This window comes from Notechis scutatus, chromosome 1, assembly GCF_049901735.1.
Source record: "Notechis scutatus isolate UNSWTSFEM ecotype Mainland chromosome 1, rNotScu1.2, whole genome shotgun sequence".
Classification (NCBI taxonomy): Eukaryota; Metazoa; Chordata; class Lepidosauria; order Squamata; family Elapidae; genus Notechis; species Notechis scutatus.
In genome coordinates this window covers 150,343,308-150,357,913 of record NC_142009.1, presented here as the reverse complement: position 1 = coordinate 150,357,913, position 14,606 = coordinate 150,343,308, and the positions used below count along the sequence as shown (strand labels likewise).

Below are 14,606 nucleotides of genomic sequence, written 5' to 3'. Positions count from 1 at the left end.
ACATACTTCAGTTGGATTGTGGTTACAAAATTGTTTTCCATCAACACAGTTGTAAGAAATGAGAACTTTATACTTTTACTTGTTAAAACCTGTTTTAATTATCTGATGGTGTACCAGGAAATAAATTTAAATAGGTTGGGAAGAAGTTAAATCAGCTGAAAAATTTTATTTAAGCACTCTTATTTTCATTTTCCACACTCAAGAGATGTCAAGCTATTTCTCTTCATGTCAGGGCAAAGCACCCAAGATCAAATTTTCAGGGCGAAGCAACCAAGACCAAATTTTCAAAATTTCTATTATCAATAATTACCATTCTGCTTAAAGGGAATTCTCTATGTGGAAGAGTTTTCTTGTCATCCTTAACACTGCAAAACCATTGAGTTCCTCTCTTTTTTAAAAAATAAAGTGTATTAGATTTTTAAAAAAACTGACAAGAACTAATACCTAGGATGAATAAGGAGGAAAAAAGAAAGAAGGAAAGACCAAAGCCAAAACTATCGGAAATCAAAATAATAAAAAAAAGATTGCAGAAGGCGGAGCCTCCTCGCTGATGGACCGTAGATCGTGACTCTCTGTGGCTATGGTCCGTGCTTTTTCGTTGGAGAGCCCCGATTATTACAATTAGGGGCTGAAGCTGCCTTGGAGGGGCGGCAGAGTAAGGGGAAGCCGCAAGCCAGGTTGAGGGGAGCTGCATCTCCCCCCCCGGTCTTGGTCTTTTCCCCCCTGAAGACGACTGCAGCGATGGTTTAAAATGGCCACCCTGAAGAGGAGGACTCAGCTGGATTAATATTTGTGCAGGAGGGAAGAAAGAGGTGGATAACATCTGAACCGGGACAACTGGGCAATACAACTAAACAAAAGTACCCCGGGCTTAAGGTAACATGGAATTTTTAAGAAAAGAAAAGTGAGCGGCGAAATTAAAAAGGGACAGGAAAAAAAAAAAAGAAAACATTTTTGACAGCTAAGTGGGCCTTCGAACCGGGAAAGGAAAAAGCCGGAACTAAAGATTTAACTAAATTGGACAAAAATATTTTGGCAATAAACAGGCATAAAATAAAGCTGGACTTAAGATTGTCAAAAAATAATAATAATAAAGTTTACAAATTGGAGACTGGACTGTGCTGGAATATTGAGGTTCGAAAAACCCTAAATGAAAAATAGGGGGAAAAGGTGAAGACTTTGTATAATGGAGAGTGCCACCTTTTGACAAAAACTTGAGCTCAAACAAAAAGGAAAACATCTTGTTTCTGAATGAACTTGTGTGGATATAACATTAAAGAAATATTGAAACAAAGTAAGAATCTTAGAAAGTGAAAGCAGAACCAGAATAAAGAAAAAAAGCAAGGAAAGACTGTGGGATTGATTGATGTTTTTAGCATAGACCCTGGGCTGGAATAATTGAGAACTTTAGAAAATTGAAAGAAGAAAGAAGGAAAGTAAAAGTGGTTGTTTTTTTTTTTGTGGACTTTAAAGATCATAAAATATAAGAGTGTGTAATGATGATATCTCTTCGGGAATTAAAAATGGAACTTAAAAATATGAGAGAATTACTACAGGAAAGAGGCGAATCACTTTGCTCTGTGTTAGAAAAAATGGAAATGGCGATTGAAGAAGAAGAAGAAAGAGCTTCAGAGGAGGAGTCGATTCAAGGAGAAGACATTTTAAATAGACAATTAACACAAAGAACACTACAAAGAAGTGGGGAAAGAAGGAAGGTTAAAAAGTTGAGATTTAAGAAGGCCAATCAAAAGGGGGGAATACCTGTGAAGTCGGGAAAGGCAGAAAGACCCAGCAGAAAAGGGGAAAGGAAGATATTAAGAAAGAGATGGATATAAACTGGAATGAGAAAAGATATGGGGAAAAGAGGGGGAGGAGAAGCAGTAAGAAACAGGTGCATGAAATAAAGAAATACGGAAAGAGTAAAATGTTGAAAAGAAATTGGTTTTTCAGAGATAATGGTTGATGAATTAAAAAGAGGATTCTGCAGGGTGACAAGGGGTAATAAGAATATTTCTGCAAATAAAAATATTTAGAAAATAGGGTAATATAGATACTGATAACTCTTATTAAAAATTAAGGGGGGAAAATATGCTGCGGAATCCAAATGAAAAGATGTAATGATTATTATTGTAACTTCTTAAAAATAATGGTTTATTGGGAATCAAGATGAGGGAATAAAGGTATATTTTAATCATTGAGGTGTCACACTCAAAACAGTAAAAGGGGAGAAACCTATACTTGTTTTTTTTTCTTTAGTGTTAAATTTTGTATTAATCTAGAATTTATAAAAAGAATGTGTAATGGAAAGGGAATATGACAGACTAAAGAACCAACTAAATTAATAAGTTAATATAGACTATTAAAAGCAAGGAGAGACATTGGTAACCTTTTTTATTATCATTATTATTATTATTAGGCAAACACATATTGTTTATCTTTATTTTTAAAATAAATATTAAAGGATTATATTTGAAATCATTGAAATGAAACAAAAAGATGTTTTGTTTGAGATTAATGAAAGAGGCTAGAATTAATGTGTTTGGTTCTCTCCTTACTGAAAATTTGGAATGGAAAAGGTAATAATAGAATTAAGTATGCATATATGAATGTATAATTGCTGTCATATTTGTATGTAAAGGTGATGACCCGGAAATATGTTGTCCACTAAAAAGAGATTTTTGTTTTTAATGCGAAAAACTGAATAAAATTTGTTTATTTTTTTTTAAAAAAAAAGATTATAAATAAGTGACTTCCAGATTTCTTTTATAGTTGCTAAAAGTATAGATATATTTATTTATTTATTTGTTTGTTTGTTTGTATCATGCCTTACTTGTAAAAATAATAAAGGCAGGATATAGATAAATAAAATAAAATAAGCAATTAAATTACATCTATATTTATAACAAGTGTAAAAGGCAATTGGAAGTCACTTCTTCAATAACTGAAGTTGGCTAACATAGCTACTACTCCTTCCTTCTCCTATTTTCCCCACAACAACAACCCTGTGAGGTGAGTTGGGCTGAGAGAAAGTGACTGGCCCAATGTCACCCAGCCGGCTTTCATGATTAAAGTAGGACTTGAATTCCTGGACTCTTGCTTTCTAGCCTGTGACTTAACCACTAGACCAAACTGGCTATTTTATGGTTACAGCATTGTTTATATTTTCCTGTAATTATAATTTTTATTCTAATTATCAAATCCATATATTATGTTTTCATTTTCCCCACACCAAAAGTCAATAATGGGTTTCCAATCATCATCCTCAATGGTGAAATCAAGGCAAAGAGGAAGATTAATTCTATTTTAAATAGTCATAAGACTACAACATGTGTGTCAAACTTGCCATATCACATTGCCGTCACGTTACGTGGCGTGTTGCTTTTTCCTTTCATGGAGCTGGGGTGGGCATGGCCTGTGCATGATGCATATGGCCCACGGGCCACCAGTTTCACACCCTTGGACTACAACATTTGAATACTCATGTAAGATTGGTTTTGCTGTGACTTGTGTTGCTTTTGGTTGAAACGAACAGCTTAGAAAAGTATCCTGTCTATTGCTTCAATATTTCTCATTCTGAGGGTTAAGATGAATTATCTTCAGAACTATTCATTGCTTAATTTAAATAGTATCCCTAGATCAGTTTATTGCAGTTCAGTAATACAATACTGCTGTCATAGAAGTCACAGAAATAATATTGCAGAATAATAAAAATATGTTTTCCACATCCAGTATATATTGGTGAAAACACTGCTCAATTGAATCTTCAGATTTACAATAGTTCTAATTATGATAAATGCCAACATGTTTAAGCATTTAAATGAAAAGGGATTGTGATATAAACTTTTTTTGACTAGAAACTAACCAAGCATCTTAAGGTTGAAAATACACAAAAACTGCACTAAGATTTTACAAAGGTAATAGTTTAATCAATTTTCCATCCAGTGAAGTGGTTTCTGTTGAATTAGGAAGGAGTTTTTGGTTTTAGTTCAACATTTACCAAATGTATAGTTAGGCTTAGCAGACACTGTGCAGACTTCTGATTAGATAACAGCCGCGTGGGGAAAATGGTTAAAAGTAACAGCAGTATCGGTATCTGAATCATATCTCTAGCATTTGCTCAGATCTTGAACATAGTGGCCTGATTTGATTCCAAAGTTAAATCATAACCTAATGCTACAAAAAGTTGGTTTAGCCTCAGATAGACTTTTTCTATATTAACTTTATCCTTCTTAACTGTTGGTGGTGTTTTAATTTTTTTCAAAGAGGAAGAAAAACTAAGCAATAAACATGAAATGAATTCGCATTTGGAGGCTCCCATGAAAACATGACAGAAAAGGATCCTTGTGTCAAATTTTAGAGACATCTTTAAGGTTACTCTTTTGTACCTTTTTCTATCAACACGAGAGTTAAAAGAAACTGTAATACAGACAAGATTAGTTAGTCTTATACAAATGTAAAACCAGAATCTTACAAACCAGAATCAAATTTCACAGTGGTAACTTGAGGCCTCTTTCCATGAAAATCAAAAAGGGGTTTCTTTCATATTAAAAGTATGAACACATTATTTCCAAAAAGAGACAGTTACACACATGAATTTCACTTTTTTCATCAGTTAGCTAAAGCTGCCACATTAATACTCACTGTTGTGCTTAAAGACTCTAATAGTAGCACCTGACAGCCTTGCACCAAGAACAAGTGAAGTATGGTTCAACTCATCACTTAAAATTAGACAACCCTGTGGAAATACATAAGCAAAGAATTACAATAAACATCCAACTAATATATTACAATAAATTAAGCAAGCAAACAAACAAGAATAGTTTGCCTTATTTAACCTCATTGTAAACATCACCAGCTATTAAAAATAGTAAATAAAAACCCAAGGAACCTAAGGAAAATACACTACAGATTCTTCTTTCCCTCTCTCCCTCTCAAAAATGAATTAAAAGAAATCATGCCTTAAAACATTATAATAAAATCAGAAGAATAAAATCAACACAAATTAATATTTGTAACTAACACACACACACACACACGTGTATAATTTTATTTAAAATTTTGATTATGAATAAAATAGAATGCAAAGTGAACTTAAAAAGAATAGAAGGAATAAGATATACAAAGACAAAGGGGATAAAAAGAAAAAAAAGGATAAAGAAAGAAAAGAAATATATATTAAAAAAATTTCCAACTTTCATCATAGGTATGCAAAAATTTAGTAACTCTTCACCCCTTCTAACATTGCAAACTATTGTTTCTTCACCCCATCCGTTGTTTATAGACAAATACATAAGACATCTTTTCAGTCCTAATGTATGTCAGTAAAAAATCCCCAAGGATTGCCAGAAGCAATCTCTTGTTTCAACCCTGATTAAAATAATGAAATATTCCTTCCTTTTACTGATAACAATCTGTAGTTGATTCAGATATTGTCCTAGGGTTTGACTTCTTTTAATTTCTTATTTGTCTCATCACACAGTGCTCTTCAAGGCTTTGACACATCTCCTTTGAAAGTCCAATAGGAAAAAATGGTCTAGGTCAGTCTCTAGGTTTATCATTTGTGTTTCCCTTTTAAATGTTAAAACATTAGCCAAATTCTTTGCAGATCCAGTGAAACATCCTTCTGCAAGATATTCACTGTCATTTATAAATCCAGTTTTTGTCTTGTCAGATCAAATTTGTTCTAGATCTGGCATTTCTTCAATAACATATTTGGGATGTATTCTATGCATAGAAGCAGACATTATTATTGACATTGTTCATATTGTGGTTCTAATTTTTAATTTCATTCTTCAAAATACTCATTCAGCATTTTATAGGCTTGTATTTTTACGGTTCCAAAAATCTTTAGTCCCCTCTAGTGTCCAGTTTTTAAATCATGAAATTATTTATCTCTATTGTGTCTTCCAAAAACCAAAACAGATCTATTTCTCATGAGAAGCTGTTAGTTCTTCATAATTAATTCCAAAATCCTATTCTAAAAGTTTAAATATTCCAAATTTATCAGGATCCTTAGTCCATTTATAACTTGTTAAGATCAAAATCTTCTTTACCTTTTACCTACTTATTTCAGATTCTTTAAACTCTTATAATTAAAATTGTCTTTTGTTCAGGATAGAAGGCAAACTCATTCCATGTTTTCAAATTTGTCAGTCTGAAAGTCTCCAAAAACATAGAAGCAGTTAATGAGCAATTTCAAAAAAAAAAAAAAAAAAAAGATTATTAGCAAGTGAGATTAGTGAATGTAGGCACAGGTTGCGGGGTTGCAAACAAGATGGCTATAGATGTCACCTCCCAGCATTCAAACCAGTAAGATATAGCTCTCTTATAGTCTTGTTCTAAGAGTGGCTGTCTGAGACACAGGTGGGTTATCTCCCAACCTCTCTTTCTCCAGAGAGATTTTGAAGAACTTGTCTACTCGTCAGCTCTACATTCTTCATGGCAGTCTTCGTTTTCATGGAGACATCTTCAATTCCCCCATTCTTCCCCTGGAAGCCAAGGTTATTCAGCTGGCATATAGCTTAACTAATGATAGATGTTGACATAATACTGTAATATTTACTATTTTAGAGATTCTTTTGGTAAAACTGGTAAATATGAAGGAGTGATTTAATTTGGTACCTGAAAAGGAGTTAATAGTAGAGAAGCCAGATCCCTCCCCCAATTAAATTAAAGTTGCTATCCAACCATGTCAATCATAAGATTTTTTTTTAATCCATCTGTATTTTGATCACATGACCATGAGGATGCTGCAACAGTTATAAGTGTGAAAACTATCATAAGTCATTTTTTTTCAGTGCCCCTGCAACTTTGAACAGTCATTAAATGAATTGTTGTAAGTCGAGGACTATCTGTATTTGTTACAGATCTGAGAAGAATTAACTGAAGCTTAAAAATCAAAATCCTATGCTCATAAAAAAATTTGAAGAAAATGGATGAAATCTGTATTAATTAGTAATAATTTAGGAATTAGAACATTCATTAATATTTCAGATTTCTTCTACTACTGTATAGCCGTATTTTTGTCTGAAATGTATCAAATAACTTTAGCATGATCCTTATTAAAACTCATATTTCCTTTTTTGGCTATATCCCTACATTTGGAATTTATCAAGGCATTAAGAATGATGGGTTGTTCTTGCAGAGGAGTAGTAAAACAGCAACAGCATAACACTAAAAGAACCTCCTGATTTGCCACCATGGAGTACTGAGAATGGGCGTTGGTAAATTTACCTGAGAACGCCCTTTCTATCTATGCTGCTAGAGAGCCCAGGATGGGTATGACTCCTCTTGATGACATCATCAAGCTGGGTCTGTCTAGTATAAAAGTAGCAGCCTGTGGGAGAAACCCCCCAGCTTTGGCGAAGATACTTGACAGACTTTAGTGAGTGTCTCTGAAAGCCAAAACAGAATCGTGAACCAAAACATACCTCCCCACAATCCGGACGCAACAAGGGAGGGGCTGGGCTCTCTAGCAGCATAGATAGAAAGGGCGTTCTCAGGTAAATTTACCAACGCCCATTCTCCTCCATGCTGCTGCAAGAGCCCAGGATGGGACATACCAAAGCCTTCATATCCTCAGGAGGGTCCTCGTCTAGTCTCTCACTCCGAAGTAGGCACCACTCACTGAAGAACCCGTCTGCCAAAAGCCACGCTTGTGAAGGCGTAGGAATCCAGGGTAGCGTCTGATGAACAGAGACGGGAATGTCCATGTAGCCGCTCTGCAAATTTCCTCTAGGGGTGCCTGGGTGGCCCAGGCAGCCGAAGTTGCAGCACTTCTAGTGGAGTGTGCTGTCAAGCCGTGTGGTACTGGCAGAGCTTTGGCTTTGTAGGCTTGTGCAATGCAAGCCCTGATCCACCTACTTAAGGTGGCAGGAGAGGCCTTGTTCCCCCAGTGGGAAGGGGAAAAGGATACAAACATAGTCTCTGTCTTCCTAAACATTGAAGTACGTTTGATATAAATTCTAAGAGCCCTTCTAACATCTAAGGTGTGTCACTTGCGCTCTAAGGCGTGGTGTGGACGGGAACAAAAATCAGGAACCACTATGTCTTGGGATCTGTGGAATACAGAATTTATTTTGGGTACAAAGGTAGGGTCTAAACGAAGAACAACTCTATTGTCATGAAAAGTGCAGAGGTCCTGCCATATAGATAGAGCAGCCAACTCTGACACCCTTCTAACTGAAGTGATGGCTGTTAAGAAAACTACCTTGAAGGTCAAGAATTGAAGGGACACCTTTCTGAGGGGTTCGAAGGGAGGTTCTGTTAGCGCCTGGAGGATCTTGTGAAGGTCCCAGGATGGGAAACTGTGAACCACAGGAGGGCAGAGATTGGAAGCCCCTTTTAAGAATCTCTGAACTGAAGGATGATGGGACAAGGAAGAAAAGGAATCCCAGGAGATGACTGAAGCAAGAGCCGCTACTTGACGGCATAAAGTGTTAGGAGCCAGACCTTTGTCAAGGCCATCCTGTAGGAAACAGAGGACTTGTGGGACCCACACGACTGTAGGAGAGAGACCTTCCCTGTGACACCAATGACAAAAAACGCTCCAGCTGGCATTGTACGTACGCGTTGTAGAAGATTTTTGAGACGCCTGGATAGTAAGGATGACCTGGTCTGGGAGATTGGCTTCTCGTAACAGTTGCTGCTCAAACGCCACATGGTCAATTTGAACCACTGGAGATCCAGGTGGAGCAGTGCCCCCTAATGTAGTGAGATCATGTCGTCTGGAATCCTCCAGGGAGTGGCTACAGACAGGTTCACCAGATCTGCAAACCAGGGTCTCCTGGACCAATGGGGGGCTAGGAGAATCAGCTCTGCCCGTTCCTCCAACATCTTCTGAATGACCGGCGGAATGATGGGAAGAGGGGGAAAGGCGTAGAGGAGACCAGTGGGCCATCTGCTCCGAAGTGCATTGGTCCCCTCCGCTCCCTGAGAAGGAAACCTGGTGAAAAATCTGTTTTCTTGAGCGTTTTGGGGAGAGGCGAAGAGGTCTACCTCCGGGGTCCCGAACCTGAGGGAGAGATCCCTGAAAATGGACTGGGGAAGGGACTATTCTGCGTAGTCAACTGTGCTCCTGCTTAGCCAATTGGCCTGGGAGTTGTCAACTTCCGAAATGTGGTCTGCTGTGATAGACAGCGGATGTCTCTCTGCCCACCTCCCCAACCTTTCAGCTTCCCTCATGAGGGTCCTGGACCTTGTGCCCCCCTGCCGGTTGACGTGCGCCTTTGCAGCCATGTTGTCTGTCAACTATAGTACATGGGACCCCACTATCCTGTCCCTGAAATGTTTCAAGGCCAGATAAATGGCTCTGAGTTCTAGCCAGTTTATGGGCCCAGTCCTGTCTAATCAGGACCAAGATCCCTTGAACCATGAGACCCTCCATGTGGGCTCCCCAACCCAGGAGACTTGCATCGGTGGTGATGATCAGTCTGTCCGGTTCCTTGAACGGGAGACCTTCGAAAGGGCTGAGGAAAGCCACCACTTGAAGGAACGGCAGACCTCTGGAGAGAGCAGGACCTTGGCAGATGTGTGGCTGGTTCCTGCTCATTGAAAGGGGAGCAGGAACCATTGTAGAGCCCATGACTGTAGCCGTGCCCATGGAACGATGCCTATGCATGAGCCTCGGCGAGGCTCCACTTGCCAATTTCATAGCCATAGCAGCCATGGCCCTGGAAGAGAACTTGGCGGCATTGAGGGTGGTGTCCGCCAAGAATTCTGCTGCTGCTATGATCTTATTGAGGTCTTGATGCAACCTACAGTCTGATGGAGGTATGCGGCCTTGAAGTTGGCATAGCCAGTGGATGGAAGACCTTGTAAAAAATGATGCAGCAGTCGAGGCCAGGATGGCCCAAGCCGAGGCTTGATGGTTATGCTTCAGTGTTTGTTCGGAATGTTTGTCCTCTGCCTTTAGTACGTCCTCAGGCTCAGTTGGAGTGCTTGAGGAGAAGGAGGCCACAACTGGGGCGTCTACTGGGGGAACTGCCAGAGCTGTAGCTAAGGAAGGAACCACATTGTAGAACTGCCTATCTTGGGATGATGGACGGGGTCCTGCAGTGGGGAAGGCAAATTGTTCATTGATTAAGTCAAGAAAGATGATGTGGGAAGGAAGGACCTCCGAATGAACAATGGGCTTGGAGAAGAGGGAATCCCCATGCCCCAATTGTACCACTTGAGGCTTGGGGGCAATTTCCTCCGCTGACAACTGGGCTGTTACCAGTGCCTTGTGTAGGAGAGGCTTGAATAAAGCAGATTTGAATACAGAAGCCGAAGGAGGCTGATCAGGCCTCAGATCTTCCTCTTTCCCCTGAGGTTGGGGTCCCAGATTTCTCCCTCTTCCAGATCAGAATCAGGGGAGGGGCTGCGCTCTGATGATTCCTCATACTCTCCCTGAGTGAGGTCCACTCCTTCCGCATAGGAAAGATGGGCCCTTTGTACTACATGGTGAGGTAGTCCCCTTTGGGGAATCTGCACTAGAGGAAAAGCTGGGAAGGAAGGCTGAGGTCTGTCTGAAGGCCTGAAGATGTGTTGAAGCCCTTCTGCAAGACCCTGTCTGATGGCTAAGGAGACGACTTCATTGATGTCAGAAGATCTGCCACTTGATGGAGGATCTGGGGGCCGAAGACCTGCTGCTGTTGGAGTAAAAGTGGCCTCGGGTCTTGATCAAGAGCTGCTTTGGGCCATGGATGGGATAGATGAAGAAGAAAGATCCCAAGGAGTCTGGGCGAAGTTGGGACCTGACATTCTCAAGTCATGAGGTCCTGGTTGGATTTCAGGTCATTCTGGGGACCAGGATTGGAGGTGGCTAAGAGGAGCTGAGGTATCTTCCCTCTCCCTAGAAGTAGCTGGCTGAACAACTAGAGGATTGGCTGGTTGGGAAGCCTGTTGTAGCTGACCCCTCATTTGCTCAAGTTTTGTTGAACTGCCTTTCTAAGGCTGCATGCCTTCGTTTCTCTGCCTTTAATTCGGCCTGGGATGTTTTCTTAGGGCCCAAAGCTCTGCCCCTAATCTTGGCCACCATCTCCCTTTGAACAGACTGGGAGCGTTGTCTCCTTCTCTTTCTTTTGCCAGCTTGGAGGCCTTGAGAGATCAGGCCTGAAGGCTCTGTGTGGGCCTCGTCTTGATCCATAGTATGCATAAACTGACGCAAAGGTGCTTGAAACGATCCTCACTATGTGTTGTCGATGCAGTAGCCTGAATAGGAGCTTATGAATAGTAGAAGCTGGCCTTTGGGGGATGATGCCACCTAAAATGGCCGCTTGCTACTTTCTTTAGAAGAAGAAGCTTTCAAAATGGCCACTCACCATGTGCGGTTGAAGAAGAAGCCTCCAAATTGGCCGCTCGCAAGAGCTACACGCTACGCAGGGGTTAAATTGCTCCTTAGGCTGTAAACAGCCCCGAATGGCGAAATCGGCAATAAAGTGAAAATTTATGATCCGCTGAGAGGCGCTGTTATCGCAGATGCGATCTTTACAATCGTGGAGGCCGAAATCGCTGAGGGAAGACTGTGGGGGAGGATCAAGGGTTAATCCCTATTTACAGTCTCCCTCTGTTGAAGAAAACGTTGAATCCTCGGCGTTGCAGAAGAGTGGATGCCAATGATGAAGATAGCTTTTGCTTTTGATAACCAAACTGCTTTCAGAGACACCAGTTTATGGTCATCGAAAGAAGCTGAGTCAAAGCTGGGGGGTTTCTCCCACAGGCTGCTACTTTTATACTAGACGGACCCAGCTTGGTGATGTCATCAGGAGGAGACATACCCATCCTGGGCTCTCGCAGCAGCATGGAGGAGAATGTACTATTTATCAACTTAAATTAGTCTTTTTTGTTTTGGACAGAGATAAGAAAGAAGACTCAGAAAATGCATCTCTTGTTTTTCTGGACTTAAGACAAAACAAAGGCATCAAGAGGTGGGGAATGAATGACAATACGAATATTTCACTGTTATAATCCCTGCTTAGCCATTTTGATGAACTCATGATTGTGTGAATGCTTCTGAATTAATGCCAATTCAAGTAGTAGTTTGACATTTTCCTAATTATATAATCCTAAACAGACTTACAAAAATAAGTTCAGCAACCATATTCAAGAAACACATATATTTTGTTTTTTAAAAATGAAGCCTTTAGTACAGTCCCTTGATGGAATTATAGGCACTATGATTTTTTTAAACAACTATATTTATCATCAACATTATAAGTTAATACTTATTGACTGCAGTATTAACTCATTAATAACAAATTTAAGAAAGGATCAGGTCTATTTTCTAATAGTCTGATTCTTTTTTTTTTTTTAAATATAGTTTATTAATTTTTACAATTAAAACCAGTCACAATACATACACAAATAAGCAAAAGAAAGAAAGAAAAAAAAGAAAGAAGAAACAAAATCCCCCCCCCCCCCACCCCCCCCCCCCCCCCCCCCCCCCCCCCCCCCCCCCAACCCCCCCCCCCCACCCCCCCCCCCCCCCCCCCCCCCCTCAATCCATGTCATACAGATTCCCTCATAAAAGCAAATGAACAGTTTGACAACACTATTCTACTATGTGTATAATTAAAATTATTATAACACACCAATGGTTTCATTTATGTTAAATACCAGAAACCTATCTTAAACACTGGCCAAATGAAATTAGTCCACTGTTGTATAATTGTATTTAGTTCAGCAGTATTTAAGTAGGAGAAAAAGTTCCTAGTGGTTATCCTAATATGTGCTCCTTCAACCAACAGTTTCAGAAGCAAAAGTTAATTATTAAATCAACTATGTTTAATGCAAAATATGTGGAGAAGTAAAATAAATAGGAAATATATAGGAAATATAGTTTATGAACATTAAGGAAAACATGGCTTCCAAAGAGCTGATTGCAATTTATGATGCTTTTGCTAAAGAAAACAACAGCTTGCCTTGAGACAGCTTTCCAATGATCTTAAATTTCATGCGCAATGATCACAACAAACTTATTTGGAAGGATGTTCACTTACCTTCCCTACTAATGCTGGAATATTCATAGAATTTGTAGCAAATCCCATACCAAACGTCAGAGCTGATTCAACACCAAGGAATTGTGCTAGCGTATTTTCTAACTCCACATGTTTATCTAAGTTTCCTGTTATAAACAGCAAAAAATATTTTAAAGGATCTCATTCATATCATTCATGAACATTTACTAAACTGTAATGAACATTTATTTACTTTCACATATTAACACTGACAATTTTAAAAATTCTTCATTCTAAAATTTATAATTAAAAGTGCTATGTTTCTTATAGGGAAAATATGAATCATATTACAATTAAAGCACCTGTATTCTAATCTCTACTTTAAGATAAATAGCAAAGTGATAAAAAGAAGTGCAACTGAAAATGTTTGAAGACTGAAAAGAAAGAAACAAACAAACATCCTCTACAAAAAGGAGAAGAGTGCAACAAAATGAACATTCCACAGAAACAATACCGCCAATAATTTCATTGGATAATCTCAGCTATAATGCAGGCTTAAAATAATTTTTGGAGTATAAGGCACTTTTCCCACCCCTAAAAGTGGGTGGGAATGTCTGTCTTATACAGCAAATGTTGCCACCAACCCTTCGGCCCCCACCCTTTAGCCTGTGTCTCCCAGCAATTTGCCTCCTTGCAGCAAACAGCCTGGTCAGCTTCAGCACAGCCTGATTAGCACAAACAGCTGATTGTCGGCTGGATCGACCACCAACCTATTTCAGGCTGCAGGGATGCCATCGCTTATTGCCACATCTGTGAGCCCCCTTTTTGGCCTCCATGCACCCCATTTTCCATTTGTTTCTATCCCTGCCACCCAGAACGGGCCAAAAATGGGGTGCACAGAGGCTGAAGGGGCGTGTGGAGGCTGAAAACGGGATGCAGAGGCTGAAAATGGGGCTCACAGAGATGGCAATATGAGATGGCAATCCCTGCAGCCTGAAACAGGTTGGTGGCTGATCTAATTGACAATCAGCTGTTTGTGCTAAATCAGGCTATGCTGAAGCTGACCAGGCAGTTTGCTGTTTGCTGCAAGGAGGCAAATTGCTGGGAGGCAGAGGCAGATTTTTGACCCTTGTTTTCCTCCCTAAAAGCTAGGCGCGCCTTATACTTCGGAGCATCTTATATTCCAAAAAATACGGCACTAGATTAGCACTTAGACTACTAAAACTACTTGGTGTTGTTCTCCAGATGTTTGAGATTACAACTCCCACATTCTCTTGCTACTGGCTATGTTGAAACCAAAACATCTGGAGGACAACAGCTTGCCTATCATTACCCTGAGTGCCTAGCATATCATGTAACTTGGGAACATTAAAGCCAAATAACAATTGCTACAATTCAACATATGGAGGGACATTACATTAATTATGTAGCCTTTGCATAGATTAATAGGCATGCCAGTTGCTTTGATTATACTACTAATTATAGGCATTTTATCTATGTGGTTATTTTAATATACATTTGTATCCACTCATAAACTATGTTAATCTGTAAATCACTCATTAACTGTGTTAATCATTCAAATTATATATATTAGTGAGTATGTATGCATGTGTGTTGAAGGATGAAAAACCTACTCTGATAACAACAGCTGTTCAGAATTCTTTGATG

The 14,606-nt window shown here is 39.4% G+C and overlaps 1 protein-coding gene across 1 annotated transcript in view; it reads right to left on the bottom strand.

Annotated features, from left to right (window-relative positions):
* Positions 1 to 14,606, bottom strand: part of SPTLC3 (serine palmitoyltransferase long chain base subunit 3) — a 98,933-nt gene that overhangs the window by 32,657 nt on the left and 51,670 nt on the right. The window contains exons 5-6 of the mRNA XM_026668503.2: positions 12,981 to 13,105; positions 4,642 to 4,735 (exon numbers count right to left, since the gene is read on the bottom strand). Of these exons, the coding sequence (XP_026524288.1) occupies positions 4,642 to 4,735; positions 12,981 to 13,105 (219 nt within the window). The remainder of the gene's footprint in view (positions 1 to 4,641; positions 4,736 to 12,980; positions 13,106 to 14,606) is intronic.